The sequence below is a fragment of the Chiroxiphia lanceolata genome, chromosome Z, assembly GCF_009829145.1.
Source record: "Chiroxiphia lanceolata isolate bChiLan1 chromosome Z, bChiLan1.pri, whole genome shotgun sequence".
In the NCBI taxonomy this organism is placed as follows: Eukaryota; Metazoa; Chordata; class Aves; order Passeriformes; family Pipridae; genus Chiroxiphia; species Chiroxiphia lanceolata.
Genome location: NC_045671.1, coordinates 29697949 through 29720129, shown reverse-complemented (window position 1 = coordinate 29720129; position 22181 = coordinate 29697949). Strand labels below are relative to the sequence as shown.

At 44.0% G+C, this 22181-nt stretch overlaps 2 protein-coding genes and 1 long non-coding RNA gene across 7 annotated transcripts in view; 1 reads left to right on the top strand and 2 right to left on the bottom strand.

The window, feature by feature from the left end:
- PLCXD3 (phosphatidylinositol specific phospholipase C X domain containing 3) overlaps positions 1–4519 on the bottom strand; it is a 74864-nt gene extending 70345 nt beyond the window's left edge. Inside the window, exon 1 of the mRNA XM_032676070.1 lies at positions 4348–4519. Coding sequence (XP_032531961.1) covers positions 4348–4450 — 103 coding nt within the window. The 5' untranslated portion in view covers positions 4451–4519. The remainder of the gene's footprint in view (positions 1–4347) is intronic.
- On the top strand, positions 3851–7567 carry LOC116780761. Its single transcript, XR_004354614.1, has 3 exons — positions 3851–3969; positions 5527–5612; positions 7171–7567. It is a non-coding gene; the product is annotated as an uncharacterized LOC116780761 (long non-coding RNA).
- Positions 7568–18701: 11134 nt separating this feature from the next.
- Positions 18702–21900, bottom strand: LOC116780199 (E3 ubiquitin-protein ligase Topors-like). 5 transcript variants are annotated; one of them, XM_032674800.1, is made up of 3 exons: positions 21592–21890; positions 21075–21364; positions 18702–19386 (listed from the first exon to the last, which is right to left on the bottom strand). In XM_032674800.1, the coding sequence occupies exons 2-3, from the start codon at positions 21356–21358 to the stop codon at positions 18966–18968; spliced, it is 705 nt and encodes a 234-aa protein (XP_032530691.1). In that variant the 5' UTR covers positions 21359–21364; positions 21592–21890; the 3' UTR covers positions 18702–18965. The 5 variants fall into 5 exon arrangements, with proteins under 5 accessions (XP_032530691.1, XP_032530689.1, XP_032530688.1 ...); XM_032674798.1 differs by lacking the exon at positions 21075–21364 and having other exon boundaries at positions 18702–19697; positions 21772–21886; XM_032674797.1 differs by lacking the exons at positions 21075–21364; positions 21592–21890 and adding an exon at positions 19925–20196 and having other exon boundaries at positions 18702–19697.
- Positions 21901–22181: the final 281 nt, after the last annotated feature.

Below are 22181 nucleotides of genomic sequence, written 5' to 3'. Positions count from 1 at the left end.
GGAAAATACAAAATTCAAGTCACAGAGCTTCCTTCTAAAGATGGCTAATGGTAAAAAATTCCACTGGGTAACAGATTTTTATTTAAGAGGAGCCAAGTTAGCTCTGCTGTGTCTAGCAGTCGCTTTCCAGCTGATGGGCAGAGAACTTTATACGTCAAAATACAAACAAACAAACAAAAATTTAATCTGAAAACAAGAGATGCCAATCAGATCCTGTGCATTCCTTTTAAGGAACTACATTAGCACATTGGCACATATAGCAGCCAAGCTGGTGTCACTGTGAAAATAAATGGCACTGAGAATTGTGTTGCTTATAGTGCACCCTTGAGCAATAAGAGAACATGCTGAGGTCAGAAGTTTCATCTGCTCAAAGAAAGCAGAGACCTCTCCTAGGAAACAAAAGCCTGAAGAACAACTGTCGAAGTTATGCACTCAAGGGATATTCTGGGTGTTAAATTAATTCAGAAGACTTTACCTACACTATATGAAGGACAGACATGTCTCTAGCACAGACTGCTCATGCGACACATCTTAGGCTAGCACCAATTTTGGTGGAGGGACTAGTTACCTGAGGAGGTAAATACTCTTTTCCATGACAAATTATCATTATGGACTTCTCAGAGGCTTGGAATATTAGCACCAGTGGAAAAGGCAACATATATCACACAGATTGTTTGTACAAAACCTCAGACTGATATAAAATTAGATACATATTTACAGACTGTCAATAAGAAAGTTTATTGATCAGTAAGTGGATCAGTTCATGAGGAAATGCTGCCTACTCACGTCTATTTACTGCACTGCACATAACTCATATGCTCAATCCAGATAAGAGCACATTGACAAAGTAGAGCAAAAAGTCTCTCCATACCTCACCTTTCAGCCTCAATCTGGGGGCACAAAGATTTAAATTCTATAAGCGTGCCTTACGTACAAATACCTGTTTCTTATCCTGATCAAAGAGGCACAGGCACTGAAAAAGCTGTGCCAACATTCTGCCAACTACTGAAAGACATCCTCTCCCCAAACACCAAAATCCTCCATCTTTTTCTTAGCCAAAGTGTTGCAAGTTTATCCAGGTAGATTCTTTACCACAAGAGGCAGTTTACAAACACTAGAAGACATACCCCTTGGCCTAAAGTCCCAGGAATATACCCTTTCAATATTCTAATTGTCATAGCAATAGAAGATTAAGCATGTGTGGCATTTTCTGGAAACTAAGGGACTATTTTATTTCCAAATAATGTATACTATTATTTCCTACTAGTAGTATCACTTGAGGAAAATCTGCCACTTGCAGTGTAGGAGAACACAGACATAGGCAGCACAATGAAAGCAGAAAACCTCATGCTATAATGCAGCATCCTCATACTTGGAAGAAACTCAAACAGAAAAGTTTCTGATGGACAAGGCTGGAACACATTATATTAGAGACCTCGGCCTCATCTACAGGGTTTTAGGAGTTAGGAAAACAAAAGTACCTGGCTTGAACTCTGGAGAAAGAAATTAGTAAAAGAACTTACTGAAATAATACCAAAATCCAGCACTGACTATGAAAGCATAATTGGTGCTAAATAATACAAATTTGTGCCTGCATAAGCCTGACAACTGACCAATAAAAAACTGTGATCAATGTTTTTAAATATACTATGAACAGAACACTCCTTCAAAATATTGTTTACATACAGTTATGACAGAATACTGTGGGTTTTGTGCCTCTCTTTACAACAGTTAAAATAATACAAGCATGTCTGTGTAAAGACAACACAGTATATCATCTCAGTTCCAAGGACTCCTACTAAACAATGAAAAACGTAGTGGCGATTTCTAATAAAACAACGTTTCTCCCTTGATACAGTGGAACACCCTCTGTACTGGAAAATTCATTCTAACATTTTCAAGCTAATTGTTTTCTTCCACATTTGCACTGGACTGACTTTTGGACTCTGCCTCCATAACTGAATTTCCTCCAGCTGAATTAAGGTCAAGAACAGTATTCATATTGTGCAAGGGAAGTTTAAATCCTGCTGGGGAAAAAAAAAAAGGCAATGTAAATAAAATGCTATTCACATGATATGGCAGTACTTGTATGAATACCTTAGTACTTACACATTATTTTCCAAAACAGTTAAAAATTCATGAGTTAAAACTATGACAATTTGACATATGAGGGTTTGCATTTTACACATTCCTTGCATTAACTACTTGGACACTAGTTATATGTTAATAATTATTATGCACTCATATCATTAATGTTCAGCTGTGGACATGTGGGAGAAAACTTTCAAATATTAGGAATGTCTGAAAGGTTATTTCTTCTTAAAGGATGAAATCAATCCCATGTTAGCCTTTGTACTTAATATTGTACATTTCCACACTGTATATTAAATATAATAATAAATCTAAATGTTAGAAGATAATATTTAAACTGCATTGATACCTATAGTCTGTGTGCCAGGCCCCCAGTTTACAAATTCATAAGAAACATATTGCCACCCTCCCCATACGACTCTATTTGCCAAAGCTGGCATTTAAAAATGGAGACAGGCATATAAGAGGTTTGTGTCAATTTACACTAACAGAAGGACAAATTTCAAAGGTCTTAACACTATGCCACTCAAGTCATATAAGTTTTGCTGCTAATTTCACAAAAAGCAACCCTGTATTCATGGCTGTTAGTGAACAAAATCCTTCTCCCAATGTAAGGGATCAGTCTCTGCACTTAACAGCCTACAGAACTTGCCCACTGCTTAGTGCTGTATTGGGATTAACTGGCCACTGGAGGTTTGTTTTGTTTTGTTTGTTTGTTTCAATTTAAACATGTTAACAAGGTGTGAAAGCTTGTATTATTATTATTGCCAAAGCTCTGAGAAACGTCCACTCTCAAAAACTGCGGACACTTTTCACAATGAGGCTGTGAGAATGTAACAGAGAGATCTTGGTGAGACAGATGCACCAATAACCATGCCCCATAATGCTTCCTTTGGTCAAGGAAGCCACTTAATGGTGACGCATATCAAAGGCAATTTTTTGTATCTAGAAGCAAGGAAGTTTGATCACGATGCCCTCAAACCAGGAAAATGTCTCCAAAACATTTAACCTGAGAAGCCACCATGAATCAGAAACAGACTCATTTCTTATCATAGCCAGTATTCAGTACGAGCATTCTGCAGTTTGTGGGTTAATGAAAAGTTATTAACCAAAAGATTTTTACAGCTCCAACATAGGTTGATGTATCAGTTGAGGATACATCATGCCTAAGAGGGACATAATTTTATACAGGATATATTCGGTCAACAGCAAAAAAACAATGTAGCAAGTAAAGTGCTAGATACAGCTTGTCTAAACTATAAGAAACTACGACATATACTTTTAGAAGGGCACACCTGTGTTTAAATGAAACTACAGAAAACATCTTCTAGCAAATAGCAGCTGCAAGTACATTGTCTTAATGTCTTTAATATCATAAAAATTCCTGTAACATGAGCGGCTAATACACAAAAACTTGCAAGAAGTGAACATTTCTCATGAGAAGCTTAAAAGGTATTAAAGCTTCTGCATCTCTCTAACGTCATTCCCGTTAGACACCTCAGAGAGGACGAGCTGCTGGTAAAGAGGTCTTACAAAACGAGGTGCTCCCTCAAACCAGAGACCATTTGAATCAATTACTGGCTTGCATTCTGAGATGCATTTTGCCTAAGTCTACAGCTTTAGTTAATACCTTACAAAAAAAAAAAAAAAAAAAAAAAAAAGCTGACAGAGCAGGAAAGAAAGAGTTCATAGCCTGAGCACCACCACCTGCCATTTCTCATCTTATTTGAATTTGTGTTGAGATCGAACGTTTCCTGACGGCGACAAGGCACGAAGCCGCGCAGTGCCGCAGCCCTGCCTCCCCTCCCGGCAGCCGCAGCCCTGCGCCCGGCCGCGCTCTGACCCACCGAGACGCATAAGTTTACGAGGAAACGGGAGGTATGTGGCATTTCGGAGCTACGCGAGGTCTGCTAATCGGGCTGTTACGCCGGTCTGGTGGTGCAGGAACAGGCTCCCTTCCACCCTGGCTCCAGGTACAGCTCCCGCCGCCTCCCAGTCGGGCACAGCGCGGCGCCGCCGGAGCTGCGTCCCGCGGGAGCCTCTCCCTGCACCTGCCCCGCACGGCAGCGCAGCAAGGGACAGCCATGGAGCACCGCGGTAAGGGACAGCCACGGAGCACCGCGGTAAGGGACAGCCACGGAGCCCCACGGCAGCATGGCAGGGGCGCGCCGCCTGCCCAGCGGTGTGCGCGGAGCACTGAACCGCGCCGAGAGCTTCGCTCTCCCGGCCGTGGGAAGGGCAGCCGGGAGCACCTACCGGGAATGGCCAGGTTGGTGAGCGGGGTGCTGTGGAGGCTGCCGGGCAGCGCTGCCATCCAGTCCGCGAAGAGCAGCTCGTTCTTCCCTTGCGATGAAGCCATGCTGCTGCCGCTGCTGCCGCTGCTGCCGCCGCCGCTCGTTCCAACTCGCGCGGCTCCGGTCCTGGCCCCAGCCCCGCCGAGCCCGGGCCCCGCCCGCCCGGCACCGCCTCCCCCCGCCCCGCCGAGCCCCCGCCGCCTCCCCGCGGCGCGGCCGCAGCGTCCTGCGGGCGAACTCGCCCCCGGTACCAAGGAGGGAGCGGTGTCACGGCCCAGCCCCGGCGGGTCCGCACCGGGCACCCGCCGGCCCGCAGCGCTCCCGCCCCATCGCGTCCGCCCCGGGCCGGGCGGCGGCAGCAGAGCCCGACCGGGCGTCGGTGCCCGGGATGGCGTTCGGGGCCCCGGCGGTGCCGCCCTGCGTGGCCCTGGAACTCTGCGGCATATCCCTGACCTCGGCCGTGGGTCCGCTGAGTGCCCCGTGGGGGGACCCGGCACGCTGCACAGCCTCGGCTGCCTGTGCTGCGAACGTCTGCTTTTGCAGCAGATTACTCACATAAAAAAAAAAAAAAAACAGTACACCTTAGTTGAACACTCCCGGGAGATCTAATTTTTTTGGCAATAATTTTTTATTTTCTTTTTGAGGATGATCCAAAGTACTATCTTCTATTCTCATTTCTAACCTGTCTTTGGAGAAGCGTTTTAATGTTGGCATAACAAAGCAGATCTGGCTGCCTCCAGATCCATGAATGAATGAACCTGGCAAAGCTCTGTGAGCCATTTTGAACTGTTACAACAAGCCTGGTCTTTTTGACTTCTGTGTGTCTGAAAACTTCCGTTTTTCATCAGAGGTGTTGACACGCGTGTAGAAGTTCATATGGTAGACTGTGGGAAACCAAACAGGTGTTCAGGCTGTAAGTGTCAGCAGCAGATCTGTCAAAAACAGTACCTGGACAGAACCATGACTGTGACAGGTTCAGTTTATCAGTTCACCTGACGTGAGCAATTCCTAGAAGGGTCAGCTCTGGTCCTGCATCCTCTGGTCCTTGTGTTCTCATTTAATGGCTTCTATAACAACTGGCTTTGGAAATAAAATTTCAGGGAACAACTAATAATAATTCACCTTTCTCTTTCTGTCTAAGTTTCCAGAGCAAGTATAATGAGAAGCTCTTCCTTCAACCACAAAATAAAGGAACAATTTCTTGGAAAGCGAGTGACTACTTATGAGGTATTTAAATAAAGGAAATTTTGCTGACTCACTTTTTGCAACAGAAATAGCTCTTAAGGTGGGTTTTGCTTGGGAAATGTGATCAGACGGTTGACCTTGGGGGAGATGCTGAATCTGATTTTAACAATACATGAAAAACGAGAAGGAGAAAACAAACAACCACCAAGGCCATTAAAGTTTTTGGAGTATTGCATCCTGCCTATTAAGATGCTAATCTGCTCCTTCCAAAATCACTGGTATTAGCAAGCATGATAAAAAAAAGACAAAGCCACACTTTCGACAGAGGGCATAAATCCCACTAATGACTTAAAGGTGGAAGATATTACTTTACATCATCTTCGAAGAACAGGAAGAAATTATAGTTAAAAAAATTAAGATTTGTAAGGAGCATTCCAGTAAGGAGCGATGAATGTTTTTATCAACATGATTGAATCAAATTGGTTTAAGGGGCAAGGTTATGCATGAATTGCACTGGTTACCTGGAAAACTGCTGCTGAATTTTTATCCTATCCACTACGTGTTCTACTATTTCTGAGAAAAAACTGAAGTATACATCTTTTTGAAAGGTTAAACATGTTGTTATTACTGTTGTTGGTCTCTTCTGGTCTCTGAAGCTTTGAGTGTAGCTCAGAGCAACATAAAACAAATACCTGCAAACCCATGTAATTTTAAAAGGTATTAATATGTATAATAATGCCTAAAACTACCTCTCAGTAATGCTTTCTACTCTACTGGAGAACTGTTTATATCCCTCTGTGCTGAGTAGAAACTTGTTGGCATTTACCTCTGCAAGTAATTAGAGCTTTTGTATCCTTTTTTTTTTTTTTTTGATGCCCAAAGTAAGATTCTTCATAGTCTGGATTTTCAAATCATGGATCCTTTGCTTTGTGAAAACCAGTCCATTCTAACATGTCTCACACAAATTGTGTTTGAAAAGGTTTGCTTCTGTTTCTAATGCAATGTAACTGCTAAGATAGCAGGCTTAAAATCTGTCATTGAGTCTCTATGAACTTGGGGAAACACAGGCTTGAATAGTTTGGAGAGAAACGGGATAGGAAAGGAAGCTTTTATGGCCCAGGAAATCAGAAACATTTATAAAGCAACCTAAGAAACATTGACTTGGAAGCTTTGACTTTAAAGTAAAAGGTAGTTTTTGGAGCCTTTCAGTGGTTTGAGACTTCAGAATTTCTCTGTGTATCTGCTTGGGAAGAGTTTAATTAAAAAAAACCTAAAATATTCTTTTATCATGATTGAAGGGCTGCATGTTGCAGTTTAGCTTGAACCTGTCATTTTACTAATTTTAACTGATTTATAAAAAATGGTAGCCTGTAAATCAAAATCAGAGTATCCATACAAACTTTTGTTCTTATTTAAAAAAATTAAAACCCATATTTTTGGTCAAATTACTGAAATCCTTACACATAACAGGTCTGAACTGTGAAAGAAAGTAGATCCCAGGAATCAAATATTTTAAAAGCTTAGGAGGTACCAGGTACAATGAAAACGAAAGGCAGTGCCAAGGTACAGAAAAATACCATCTTTGCTCTTTTATTCACAGCTACACTGAGCTCACTGAAGATGCCATGAAGTGAAGGAAAATTGAAATCGTGCTGCCTGTTTATCATGTATTGTGTTCTCTCCAGTCTGCAGCTATAACAGTATGAATGAATAGAGGCACCTCTGCTTCCATGGAACAGCAAAACAGAGTAATTTAGCCAGTAGGAATGTCACTTCAGCACTCAAAATTAATTACACTGTTAAAAAAGACTTTCCATTGTTTTTATTTCCCTAAAAACCCCAGCATTTTAATGGTAAACACTCACTGTTACACTTTCTCATTTTAACAGTCAGATACTTTGCCTTTCCGTAAGTCCTTGGCATCTATTTTAATCATGTGAATAACAAAGGAGTAACAGGATCTTTTTCTGTGAATTACAGAAAAAGGTAAAAGAAAAAATGACTTAATGTCATTTACAGACTTAATTACTTTCTGTAATTTTCCTTCTATATCTGATTTATTTAGTCTAAATCTATTGTTACTGAATTCAAAATGAGGTTTTGAACAGAAGAATTACTGTTATTTAAATATTTTAGCTTTTACAGTGGATTCTGTTCCTGAGGTTTGGTTTCTTCCTCCTTCTTACAGCCCATTTCTATTAATAGAAGTTTTTCAGAACAAATCCTGGCTCCCATCCCGTGTTTGCAGCTCCCATGGCTTTAAATGACTCCATCAGTAACGCTGGGGGTCTAAAGCCATTCCAGTTGTTTGCAGCTGAGTTCCCAATTATATTCTTGTTACTTGAGAATGCAGTGGATCCATGGTATTCTCAATTTTGTTACTTTTCATGGCTAACAGTTATGAAAAGTAATTTTTATTTATATGACAAGCACATAAAACCTCAAAGACTCAAAGTAAGTAGACTGATTGAATGAGATAATTTTTTAAATGACCATGTGGGTGAATAGAAGCGGTGACAAGTATTTCGTTGTCATTTCATACCTCATCTGGCTACTTTGACAAGCTCACTTTGCATTCATTAAGCAATTTCTGTTTAGCAGTATTTGTCCTGTCAAAACAGCTTACAAAACTTCTCAGTAGTGAGAAAAAAAGCCTTGTAGAAACACGGAAATAGTATTTTCTTGTTTTATGGGAAAGAATAAGTCTGTTTCAGTTTTTCAAGCGAAAGAAAATGTAGTTTATTCTGTACTCTGATTTGTTATTCTCTACTAAGAAAATCTAAGCATCCTTGCTGGTGCCGATAATGAATCTGAGAAGAAACAATATTTGTTCTGAGCAGCTGACAAATGTAAGGATGATGTTAGTGTTATCTCCACTCTCTTGAGGTGAATTGCAGAGGCTGTGAACATGATGGGTTAATATAAAGATCCAAGGCATGTTTTTACTTGCATACTTTATAAAGAAAGCACACACATTACAAAAATATACAAAGAATAAAATAATTAGAGTATATGACAAGACAGTTTGTTATAGTTAACCAAATTCTGGAAACTTGAAATAAAGAGGATAAAAGAGAAATCATAGTATTTGTATCCAGTCCTCAGGTGGAAATCAATTTCACCCTAGCTACTCCTTTCTAAAGAGTACTTTTCAGGTTTCTGGAAAAAGGTTTTGTCTTTTTCTATTCTAACTTTGTCATGCAGAGTCCTACTGTGTCTCACCTAATATGTTTGCGTAAAGGCATGTCAGTGGCTACTTTTTTACCTGGCTGAAACGAAACAAGTTTGATTACGTTGGCATTACTGCAAAGGCTCACTGAGAGCAGCGACGGCAGAACATGAAAAATCCTATTTTCTTATAGCCAGTGCTGTAAGATCACAGCAAAGTATGCAAATTTGGTACAGGGAGAGAGAGATTGGCTTTTATTTCTAAACCAACCTGACAATGTTTAAAAGTTTTCTATAGAAGCTCATGAACATTTTGTCATTAACAAGTTTCTCTGTAACTTGAAGGACCCACGTTCAGCTTGGTTAAGAACTTGCAGAGAAAGCTTGATTCAAGCATTTGAATTTGACCTCATTCTCAAGGTAGAAAACCATTGTTTTTAAAAAATAAAAAAGAGCTAAATGAGTTTAGTGGTGGAGTTAGCCCAGGCAATGCAGAAGGAAGCTCTACAAGGATTATGAAGTGCTGATCATAATCCTTGTAGTCTCCCAATGTATTGTTGACACGGTCACAAAAGACTTTATCAATATGAAAGTATCTACCTTTGTTAAAAAAAAAAAAAAGACTTGAAAGCCTCAAACCAACCTTTTCCCAGCAGTATCAAAAAAAAATGAGAAGTTTTCTAGGCAGTCAGATAATCCCATGACTCTAGTTTTGGCAGAAAACACAGCCCTTTGTCTGAATAGAAAATTTTGACCAGTCTAACTAAAATCTTCTTTAAAAAGTAATAGCAGATAACACATTTCAGAAGGTTGTATGGGTGCTGAGTTACAACCTTTGGGGTTGTAACTAGCACAGACAAATTAGGAATGTTCAAGGCAGGGTAAAAACTGTTAAAAAAGCTGTTTAAAAGAAGTGTTAAAAATGCAAGAGAGAACCAAGCAAAATAAAAAAGCTATTTTCATAGACTATACATTATGTTATCACATTTTTGCAAGAAAAGACAAGGTCATACACAAAAAAAACAGTGAAAGGAGCAGGAATGAAATGGATGAGAGAATCAGAAGTGGACAGTGCTTGCAGGATTTTACAGGAGACCACTAGAAATGTATGTGTAAGCCATTTAGGATGCAGTTCAGACCTGCCATGCACTGTATTTAGAAACTGAGGGAGAAAAGGAAAATAATATTAAAGTACTTTTTAATTTGTCACAATATGGAAATTAATTGCTATAAAAAAGAAACTCTCAGATTTTACCTGATTTTACTGTTTCTTTACCATCAAGATATTTAGAATAACACTTTGTAATTGATCTTGGCTGCGACTGAGCAGCACATACGCACTATGTAGTTTCCATTTCTTTGCTGTATGATCAAACATCAGTCAAACTATTCATGTCCTGTTATTTAAAAGAGGCTAAAAGAAATGGGAACTGCATTAAATGAGAAAATAGTGAAAGCAAATGAATGTATAATGACTGTGTAAGCAATGAATATTAGGCAGTAATTAAGTATTTTTATTTCTGTGCCTGTTGGAGAATAGTTCAAAATCAGTGAAAATAATGAAAAAAATAGTATCAGTTGGTTAATAGCTAATGCATCTACCATGCTATATATCCTAAGTCACTGGAGATGAAAAGTCTTTTTTATTTTTAAATAGAAAAGATGGTGGATGACACAGAGACTTTCCAACAGGAGCTGCAGAGTGTTAACAGTGGTCAGTTCTACTCTTGGCAACTGGAGTCATGTTTCATGAAAGATGCATGTCTGCATCCTGGATGAGGCTTTCCAAACAAGCTCTTGCTGTTTGCATGGTAATGAAGCATTCCCAAAAGGTGTTGAAAATAGTCAGCAGGACTAATGAGATTTTAGCATAAGGCTCAAATCAGTATGCCAGCCACATTTCACAGGCTGCAGTCAGTGCCAGCTGCAGGGATGAGAGGTCATGTTCCTTTTCAATTACACCCCCTTCATGATAGGTGTGAGCAGTGCAGTGTTTCCAGTTTGGCATTTGCAGGTCGGATAGTACAGGTGCAGGGATGTCTTGACCCCAAAGAAAAATGTGGTACATCTGGCTTCTGTAGGGGAAGAGGTAGGAAGAGGGCGGTAGGGACACTAAAGAAAGAAATTACAAGTATGTATGAGAAGTCAGTGGCAGCATTGTCCCACTCCACTTTGTGATGTGAAGGAATGCTACGTGGTCATTACTCAAAGGTAACATCCTGTGCAAAAACATAAAACTTCTTACTTGGAACTGGGGATTTTTATTCTTCTAGCTGAAGAAAATAAGGTAAGAGAGAACAAATCACGTAACAAGAGAAGGGAAAAAGTGAGCAGTAACAAAGAAAGGAAAAGAATCCCCCAAAGGATGAAGAAATTTGATATCCAAAGGTGGGGATATCACCAAGAGTTTAGAGACCAAGTTCAGGGGTTTATCTCTGCCCCTGGATGTCCATCCTCTGGGGCAATGAGGTGAAGGAGATGGTCTTGTTTTTCCTTCAGAAAGCGTCTGTTCCAATCCCATTTAACTCTGGTTCCTCTGGACTCATCTCCATGTCTCTGTGCTTTGAATTGCTTCCTCACCCTTGGCCTTCACCAAATTAAATTATGCACTAGAGGTCATCTGTTGTAATTTTTAAGGGCAGAAGGGTTTCTTACCAAAAGTGGAGTCTAAATTCCAAGTCTCACTTGCAAATCCAGAGTATGAGTACAACAAAGCCCCAGTGAATCCCACAACGGTGCTGGGCAGCTCCTTTTCTTTACCCATCAACTGAACTCAGCATACCATCACTTTGCCTTAAACATGTCTGATCTTTTAGTTGTTCTGGGGTTTTTTGAGATACTCAGGTTTTTTCTAAATTTTTTCAGATACTCAGTTTTTTTCTACAATTCTTTTTGGGCAATAAGCAATCTGTTAAAGAAATAAATGTTTTCTCTCCTTTCCACAAACCAGTGTGTGTTGTTGCAAGGGCTGGACGGGTCAGAGCATGACTGTGCTATAATGTGCAGTGTCTGCTCTTCTTCATGTTGGCTCCAGGCCCTGTGAAGTCAGTGGGGGCTCAACCAGACAAGACAATGAAAAGTGAAAGAATTCTGCAGGAATCTGCACACAGACATACAGACTTCAGTGATATATTCTTTCTCATGGGGGTGAAGCAACAGATGTCCATTTTTTACTGTTGTGAAAAACAGAAACTTAATTCAGCCATCGTGCATGCTGTTTTCTTTCACCTAGGGGGAGTTCCAAGGTCTTTTCCTTGTGGTAATTAACAGCTTTTCAACCCCACAGTGCCTGCAAAGGCACTGTGAAACAAAGGCAGCTCAGGGAGACTTGGAGAAGAGGAATAACATGGAGAGGAAAGCCCTATGTTCAGTTTCATCTCTCTCTGGACAAATGAAATGACCTTTCTGAGCAGAGCACAGTGGCAGAACATAACAAAGTATTCATTATTACACTTAATTAATGTAATTTTAAGTGCTGGGTTCAATTTGAAGACAGGATTCTTCATGAGTTGAAGTGTGGTACAGTTCTGTGTAAATCAGCAGATTTTTACAAGCATACATATGTAAGAATGTCAAAATCATACAATTCATATTTATGAATAGAAGAAAATGTACATGGATTCTAGGCATAAGTATTTTGTTTGAAATCTCTGTGTGGAAATGATTCAGCAGCAGCTAAATTGTAAAGGTAGAATGCTAAAGTCTCCTCGCTGTTATGTTAAGCTTATGCCATCTGAGAAATAGGAGCACTGATGTGCTATTCCACAAGCCATATGAAGTGAAAGAGACAGCACAACTCTGTCCCACTTTCAGAATTCAGTTTTTGGAAGAATTTTCCACTGCTGAAAGGGAAGTGGCAGTGGGAGGTTTGTGAATGGTCTAGATGATAAACAACTTGAATCACACACAGGCTGAGGAGTCACAGTGGTTAAAATCCTCACCCCTTTGAAGCTGACAGGAGATTCGGCAGCCAAACGCAAGAGCGCCAGCCTCCACAAGCGCTGGTTTGGCCTTCCCCACAACGTTACAAGAGCTTTGCAAATCGTTCTGTTGGCAAAACAAAGTGAGTGTTGCGGAAGGAGAAGGAAAAACAGGAGCTATTTGTTCCATTGCAAATGACAGTCAGAAATGCTTACTGGTCTCCTGCATCATTATTGTTCCCTAGAACCAAACTTTGGATCTTAGGTGGAAAATTTTCTTGACGTGTGGAGACAGATATATTTAATCCATGAAACTAAAGGCAAACTTTGAAACCAAAGTGCCTCCAGGAAGAGTAGAGCCAAGAAGAGCTTTGAGAAATATGGTTCATGCACCCACACTTGCAGTCAGAAGTCAGGTTGGGACATGGTTCACCACTCATGCTAGAGGGATTTCAACACTGAGAGAATAATACCTACTAGTCACCACCACAACTCTCTTTTCCAACACTTCTTACTGGAAGATATTCTAGAATTTCTCCTTATTGGGAGCAGCTGTTTGAGCAACTTCTAGTAAATTAGAGAAGTTCAGCTGAAATTGGTTTGAAGTGCCACCTTCTTTTTGCTGCACAAAGAGAAGCCCTAGGACAATGAAGAAGGATAATTAAGAAAAATATGAGAGCAAAGGATTTCAGAAGTTGTGTGTGTGCCAGCAGTGGATAAATGGTTTGCTGATTGAGGTATAATAAAAAAAATCCACACAAAAGTATATTGGTATAATCTGAATGTCCTTTTACTGTGCACCCAGTACTTGAGAAAAGGAAGTATTGCTAGATACAGAAAGAATTTCTGGCATCTCATGTACATACATTAAAAAATATTTGAAAACATTAGCATGAAAAGGCAATGAATCTCTTTGCTAAAGCTGTCTGTGTCTGTGAGAGATAAGAGGTCAGCAGGAAGGAGAAAGAACAGTAATTTCTTTTAAATTAGTCTTGTAATCCATTTACTTACAGCACAGCACCTACAAAACACCTTGCAACGGCTGGGCAGATGCTCTGGCAGAATGACATACCCTCACTGTTTCCTCACTTTTTCATTTTCTTGCAATATACTTTCTTTACTAAAGTAGTGAATTCTTCTGCTCAGGTGTTGTTCACAGTGCCATGCTAATAAGGACCTCTACTCATCAATGCAATAGAAATTAATAACATTAAGGAATTATTAGCATAGTAGTATTCATATGGTTAAACATGCACGTGAAATCCTTGGTGGGCTTTTGCTTTGGAATTTCTACAGCTCATCACAGTGTTCCCAGAGTCACAAAGTCCCTTGTGGTAGAAAAAGCTGCAGGACCCACCACTTCCACTGGCCATCACCAGGACCAGCCATTCCATGCCACCAGCCTTGTCCTACATCAGAGGAGAGGAATTATTGGGAAAGATTTGTATTTTTTACATTTTTGTTCTGCCTAAAGAAAGATATTCTGGTCAAGTCTATGAGGCTCAGCTTTGTTTCCTGAATTTTGAAAGCAAAACTTCTCAGGAGGATAAACAATGGGCATTTAAGCTAGAGTCTTAAAAGGGAATAAATGTGGCTTGTGTTATGTCTCATAAAGCTTGAGAAGTGTAAGATGCATCTCAAAAGTTAAGAGGAAGACTTAGGGACAGTCAGTGAGGCTCACAGCAACAGTGCGGACAGCAGAGGTGGCTACAGTACGTTCTGGGGGCTGAGTATGAGACCAAACTGGGCAGGGGGTTCCTGGACTCAAAGACAACCAAGCAAGGGTCTAGAGGAGAAGTCATACTAGGAACAGCTGAGGTCACTTGTTCAGCCTGGAGAAGCCCTCACAGCTGTCTGCAGTTTCCTGGTGAGGGTCAGTGGAGGGGCAGGCACTGATCTCTTGTCTCCGGTGACCAGTGATGGGACTCTGTCGGATAGTAGGAAACCCAGAGGGTGGTTGGGCACTGGAACAGGCTCCCCAGGTAAGTGGCCACAGCACCAAGCCTGAGAGAGTTCAAGAAGCGTTTGGACAATGCTCTCAGGCACATGGTGTGACTCTTGGGGTGTCCTGCGCAGGGCCAGGAGACGGACTTAATGGTCTTTGTGGGTCCCTTCCAGCTCAGGAGAGTCTGTGAGTCTGTGATTCAGTGAAGAGCTGAGTGTCCCGCAGGTACCGGCAGCTCTGGCAGGCGGGACTGATGTGCCCGGGGCGTTGCCAGGGGCAACCCCGGCAGATTCCGGTGACGCCGGAATCTTCCGTCGGCGAGGCGAGCGGCGACAGTGGCGACAGCGATGGCGGTACGGTCAGGTCTGGGGGCTGAATCGTAGAACGAGCTGGGGGTTGCCCGGGTCGGAGACACCCGGGCGGGAGCTGAGAAACTCGCCAGGAACACGCGCTGTCGGGGCGAGTGCGATCCCAGGGGGAAGCGCGGGAAGTGCTAAGTGGCTCCAGGAGCACGCGGGCGTGTAATCAGGATATAACCAGGATGCGGGGCGGCAGGGAGGGACACTGAATCCTCACTGGGGAGGAACCAGGAGAGGCATCCTTCTGTAACAAAAATGGTGTAACAAAAATGGCAGAGACCCCCGCCTGCAGGGAGCCCCAGAATCTGGAAGCCCCCTGAAGGCAGATGTGGGTGTCACGCGTACAGGTGTGTCCAGACGGATAAGCGTTTGGAGCAGGTTACTGTGTTGTATTAGGAGCTAACCAAGAAAAGTTCTATGTGGGAATCTGAGTGGGAGATTCATTGTTTTGTGTACTCACAGGCAGAGCGACAGGCCTGCCTTAAGTCCTTGGAAGTGGAAAGTAAGTTACTGTTCAAGCCTGAGCTGGCAGGCCTGACTGACTCACAAGGCAGGTGAGATTGGACTCTCGCCTCTGCTTGGAGTAGAAGGACAAGTGACCCTCTTGCTACCCATGTGCCCCTACATAACAGATATGATGCTCTGGGACTGGAAGGAGAGGACTCTGCAACAAATAGTCAAGACCAAGAAAAGGACAGTGCTACAAAGTAGGAACAATCAGCCACCCATATTAGAACAAGTGCCACCAAAAAAAGCACAAAGGGTGTTAGTTATTGAAGACTTCTCCCTGAGGGGCACAGAACCAGCTATTTGCCATCTGGATAACCTCTTTAGAGACATTTGCTGCCTACCAGGGGCCCACATCCGTGATATCACAAAGAGGCTACCAAGCCTTGTAAAAACAGAAGACTAACATCCACTACTATTTTGTGTAAGGTCAAATTAGGCTACAACAAGGAGGTTGAGAAATATCAAAGGGGACTTTATGTCTCTTGGAAAGAAGTTGAAAGGGTCAGGAACACAAGTAATATTCTCCTCTGCCCTTCCAGCTGGAGACTGGGACCCAGCACGAAGGAGAAAATGGATAAGATGAATGGCTGCCTGCATGGCTGCTGCTGTGCTCAGGGTTTTGGGTTCTGTGATGTGGGATGCACCTTCAAGAGCCTGGGCATGTTGACACCAAGTGGGGTGCACCTGACCAAGTGGGTTAAGAGTTTTCTGGGACCGACAGAACTTATTAGCTGGATTTGACAGGGGAAAGGGATGTTCTGAACGTCAGAGGAAACAGGAACCAACACCTTAGGAAGCACCGTAAGTCATCCCAAAGGAATCAGAGAGGCCTTCTACCATAAGGTGAAGAAGTTGACAGCCCAGCTGAAGTGCCTCTACATGAATGCATGCAGCATGGGTAACAAGCAATTAGTTGAAAACCATGATGCAGTTAGAAAACTATGACCTAATTGCTATCATGGAAGCATGGTGGGACAACTGGAACACTGCAGCTGAGTGTTGCACTCTGTGTTAAGGAAAGGGTTAGATTTGAAGAGCTGTGTTTGAGAAACAGTCACAGACAGGTTGAGGGCCTGGGGTGAAAATCAAGGACAGGATGAACAAAGGACACCTGGAGGTGGAAGTAACTATAGGCTCCTGATCGGGGAGCCTGTTGACGAGGCCACCTTGGTTCGGCTACAGGACACAGCTTGCTCACAAGCTCCCATCCTGATGAGGGATTTCAACCACCTGGGCATCTACTGGGAAAGCAATGCAGCTGGTTATAAGCAATCCAGGACACTCCTGGAGTGTGTATAGGATAGCTTCCTGGTCTGGATGTAGGGCAGACCAACTGAGGAGAAGCATTACTGGGCCTGGGGCTTGGTGCTCATTGATGTAGATGAGCTCATCAGAGGAGTTAAGTCTGGAGGCAGCCCAGGCTGTAATGACCATGCCTTGGTGAAGTTTGTAATCTCCAGGAGCGTAGGCCTAGCAAGGAAAAAAATCAGAATCGTGAAGGTTGAAAGAGCAAATTTAAATATGTTTAAGGACTGGGTGAATTAGATCCCTTGGGAAACTGTCCTTAAGGACAGAGGGGCTGACCAAATCTGGCAAATCTTAAAGGCCACTTTTATTAGAGCACAAGAACTTTCCCTCACAATGTGTAGGACATACACAAGGCAGGCCAGAAGTGAGCATGGCTGAGCAAAGGTCTGCTCCTCAAACTGAGAAGAAAGAAGGAAATGCACAGCTGGTGGAAGCAGGGACAGGTGACCTGGGGAGTGTGCTGGGATACAGTTCAGGCATACAGGGACAGGGTAAAGGAAGCCAAGGCACAGGTGGAACTAGATGTGGCAAGCGATGCAAAGAATAACAAGAAGAGATTCTGTAAGGACATAGATCAGAAGAGAAAGGCCAAGAAGATAAAGGACCCATATAAATGAGAAAGGAAAACTGTTAACAACAGATATGGAGAAGGCTGAAGTACTCAATGAGTTCTTCACCTCAGTTGTCACTGGCTGGGAGTCAGGCTTCCCACATCTCTCAAGTTCCTGAAACCTTTAGGTGAGAGTCAGAGGAGTGAAGTCCCTCCCACTCTAAAGAAAGGGCAGGTTCTGGACCCGAACAACCGCAAGTCTATGGGGCCTGACAACATGCATTCCAGGGTCCTGAGGCAACTGAGCTCTGTCGTTGCCAAGCTGTTGTCCATCATATGTCAAAAGTCATGGCAGTGCGGCCACATCCTTGGTGATTAGAAAAAGGGAAACATCACTTCTATTTTTAAAAAGGGAAGCAGGGAAGACTTGGGGAATTACAGACTAGTTAGCCTGACCTCTGTACCTGGGTAGATAATGTTGCAGATCCTCATGCAAGCAATGCTAAATCACATACAAGACAAGGAGGTGATCCAAGATAGACAGCATGGCTTTACAAAGGCAGATCAGTCTGGATGATGGAGTGACTACAGCAGTCAATAATTCACAACCAATGCAATTTGATGCGTTTCAGTGCTCTGAGTGAGCAATTGAGCAGCTTGGTCCTGATCAGAATTCCTAATCCTTAATGCTCTGTGGCAGTCCTAGTCACGGACTGACACAAGTATTGTACAGGTAGAGGATGACTGTAGTTCAATACAAAAATTGAGTAGTTTGTCTTGGTCCAGTAATTAATTTTTCAAATTAATTTGTCATTTGAGAAAGCTCCTCTTTGCACCAGTCTTACTTGAAAGTAATAGTGTTCTTGGTCCACCATTGTTTTTAAATGTCTTTGGTAGTCTTTGGATGAGTTCTGAAGAGTCTGAAGCATGTACTCCCATTGCGGGCATTTAAAGCTGAGGCTGTTTACAGAGCATACAATGGGAACAAATTTCTCTATGAAGGCTTCGGGGGACTGTTTTTAAAGTCTGTAAGGAGAAAGAAGAGGAAAATAGGCTTCTCAGAGGCTTGCTACCAGTGTTAGTTTTGGATTGGCATCATAGGCAGTCTCTGTGATTCAGCAGAGTGATTGTAAACCATCTTCAGTTATCACGGCCACCTTGTGAGAAGAGTGGTAAGATGAGAAGTTATTCTAGGGGATATTTGGAGTAAAGTGTGAAAAAATGGATGATGTGGAGGGACAAGATGTTATCTAATATAATAACCCACTTGTGTTGTTGGTACCAGGGCAGAAAGGATTTTTCTCCTTTCATCTTCAGTTATCATAGTGTGGAAATGCAATATAGGGAGAAAAGGCACATCTGTACAAAATGTTAAGTACAAGCTTTTATAGATGAGTGTAACATAGATCAGGATGAGAAAGGCAACAGTAAAGCTTCTAGCCTGTTACACTCATGACCTTCAGCAGCCTTGAAGGGTCTTTTTAGATTTTCAGGTGCATTTTCAGATGCTTGGCCCCAAGCTTGGTTGGATTTGAATTTATTTTTGAAATTACTAGTAGAAGTTTTGGTGTGAAGCGTTCTAATTCATGGCACTAGTAGCGGGGCAAACAGTGGTACCGTTCTTGGTAGGGTGTTCTACCTGCCCCTGTGACCATCAGGACTGTGGGATGTCCGCCGGGATCGGCTCCTTGTTGCCTGGGGCTCCCGGGAGGAAACCTGGTGTCCCTGTTGATGCCGGTCGCTCCTCCTCAAGCGGGCTGGGGCATCCTGTTCAGGCCTTTCAGCGTGGTCCTCATCACTAGAGGTGTCAGTAGACGTGTCTTCAGCCCAACTCTGCTGCCGGCTCCTGCTGCTCGAGGAGTCGTAGTCCTGGGCGTGCTGACCCCTGCTGTGGCTCCTGTGGTGCCGCCTTGAGGACCTGCTTCGTTCCCTCTCTCGGGTCCTGGCACGGCCAGTGCCACGCTCCCTGCTGGAAGAGCTGCGCTGCTGGCGGCCTGTGAAGCGATTCCGCCTCCTTCCTGCAGAGCGGCGACGAGCTCTCTGTGCTCGATTAGGCCTGACAAAGCTGATGTAGTACCCTATGGAGTACACCTCATAATTATTGTCTCCCACCTTGCGGAGGAGGTATTGGAAAGGCTCCCTGCAGATCGGGCACACAGCTGTGTTGCGGGACCATTGCAGTATGCAAGGAAAGCAAAAAGAGTGGCTGCACCAGCTCACAGAGACTTGGTCCTTAATGGTGTCCATGCAGATAGGGCACATTAGGTTCTCTGTGTCACATGGAGGCACAGCCTGGGGCACCTGGTTGGTGCTGGCAGTGGGGGAAGAGGTGCCATCTCCTGGTGAGACCTCCTCTGCCATCTGGCTCTGCAAACCAAAGAGACACAAAGCTCCTGACCTGCCCTGGAGACACAATCCAGAGATACAGTCTGCAGAAAGCAGCCAGGCTGCCCCAGTCGAGCGCTAAACAGCTCCCGCTTGGCCTCGGGGCTGTGCTTGGGGTGCTACAACTACCAAGGACTATCCTGAGGCAGATGAGTGACACCAGAGGTGTCTTTGCATGTGACAGCTCTTGGGGCAGGGTGGTGACTGACCTCTCTGACATGTGCAAGCAGGAATTGGGAAGGCGGGGATGAGGTTCCTGGCCTCTCAGCAACAGCATCTGGAGCCTGGGCACGCGGCAGGTCCATACCAGTACCCAGGCCCTGCCACTGTCACCACCCTGCAAATCCTCTCTATGCTCTCAGAAGCAGCCAACGGGATGGGGTTCCATGCTCTCCTCAACTGCAGATGTCTGTTCCCATGGGAGGAGGGTGGGCACTCTGATCCTTCAGGGCTTCCCCATGCCACAAAACAGATTGTCACACATGTCACAATGACTGTGGTGACATCACAGTGCTTTCAGGGAATACCCGTAGAACACAGAAGCCCTGGCCTCAGGGAACAAAAGCTTCCCAGGTAGCTCATTTCACTAGACTGACTCCCTGTCAAACAGAATTCCTTTGCTGTATTTTTCATATAAAGTCACAGGCCTCGCTGTTTACGCCCAGCTCTATGTTCTGTTTTAGAAATAAACCATCTCAAGGCATTTCTTCTAGCTTATAGCTTCTAGCTTGTTAGCCTCACAACCTTGGGCAGCCTTGCATAGGTCTCTGGATTTTTGGATGCATTTTTAAAAGGAGAATAGATCCTACGCCTCAAGCTTGACAGTTGTATTTGATTTTATTTTTGAGTTGGAAGTAGGAGCAGTTTTGGTGTGAAGCTTTCTAATTCATGGCACTAGTAGCAGGATATACAGCATTACCCTTCTTGGTTAGGGTGTGCTACCTGTTCCTGCGCCTGTCAGGACTGCGGGACCTCCTCTGGGATCGGCTCCTTGCCACCCGTGATTCCCGGGAGGAACCCCCTTGTTCTCGTTGGCGGTGCTCACTCCTCCCTGAGCGGACTGGGGCATCCTGTTCAGGCCTTTCAGCGTGGTCCTCATCACTAGAGGTGTCAGTAGATGTGTCTTCAGCCCAACTCTGCTGCCGGCTCCTGCTGCTCGAGGAGTCGTAGTCCTGGGCGTGCTGACCCCTGCTGTGGCTCCTGTGGTGCCGCCTTGAGGACCTGCTTCGTTCCCTCTCTCGGGTCCTGGCACGGCCAGTGCCACGCTCCCTGCTGGAAGAGCTGCGCTGCTGGCGGCCTGTGGAGCGATTCTGCCTCCTTCCTGCAGAGCGGCGATGAGCTCTCTGTGCTCGATTAGGCCTGTCAAACCTAATGTAGTACACCTCGTAATTGTTGTCTCCCACCTTGCGGAAGAGGTACTGAAAAGGCTCCTGGCAATTTGGGCAAACAGGTCTGATGCAAGACCATTCTAGTATGCAAGAAAAGCAGAAAGTATGTCTGCACCAGCTCACAGAGACTTGGTCCTTAATAATGTCCAGGCAGATTGGGCACTCGGAACCACGTGGAGGCACAGCCTGGGGCACCTGGTTGGTGCTGGCAGCAGGGGAAGAGGTGCCGCCTTCTGGTGAGACCTCCTCTGCCATCTGGCTCTGCAAACCAAAGAGACACAAAGCTCCTGACCTGCCCTGGAAACACAATCCAGAGATGCAGTCTGCAGAAAGCAGCCAGGCTGCCCCAGTCGAGCGCTAAACAGCTCCCGCTTGGCCTCGGGGCTGTGCTTGGGGTGCCACAAGTACCAAAGACTATCCTGAGGCAGATGAGTGACACCAGAGGTGTCTTTGCATGTGACAGCTCTTGGGGCAGGGTGGTGACTGACCTCTCTGACATGTGCAAGAAGGAATTGGGAAGGTGGGAAAGCAGTTCCTGGCCCCTCAACAACAGCAGTCAGAGCCTGTGTGTGCAGGAGTTGGGACCAGCTCCCCAGACTCTGCCACTATTGCCCCTCGGCAAATCTTTTTATCCCTTAGAAGGCAGCCAACAGGATGGAAGTCCATACTCTGATCAACTGCAGATGTCTGTTCCCATGGGAGGAGGGCAGGCACTCTGGGCCTTCAGGGCTGCCCCACACCAAGGATTGATGTCACATGTGTCACAATGACCCTGTGGCGACATCAGAGAGCTTTCAGGAATCATACCCCGAAGGCACAATGATTGATGTCACACATGTCATAGTGATTTTCTGGTGACACCACAGGGCTTTCAGGGATTACCGATAGAACAGAGAAGCCCTGGCCTCAGGGAACAAAAGCTGCTCAGATAGCTCATCTCACTAGACTGCCTTGCTGTCAAGCAGAATTCTCTTGCTGTATTTTTTTTACAAAGTCACAGGCCTCACCCTTCATGTCCAGAACTGTTTTGTTCCAAATAAGTCATCTCAAGGCATTTCTTACTCTACCAACTTTCCAG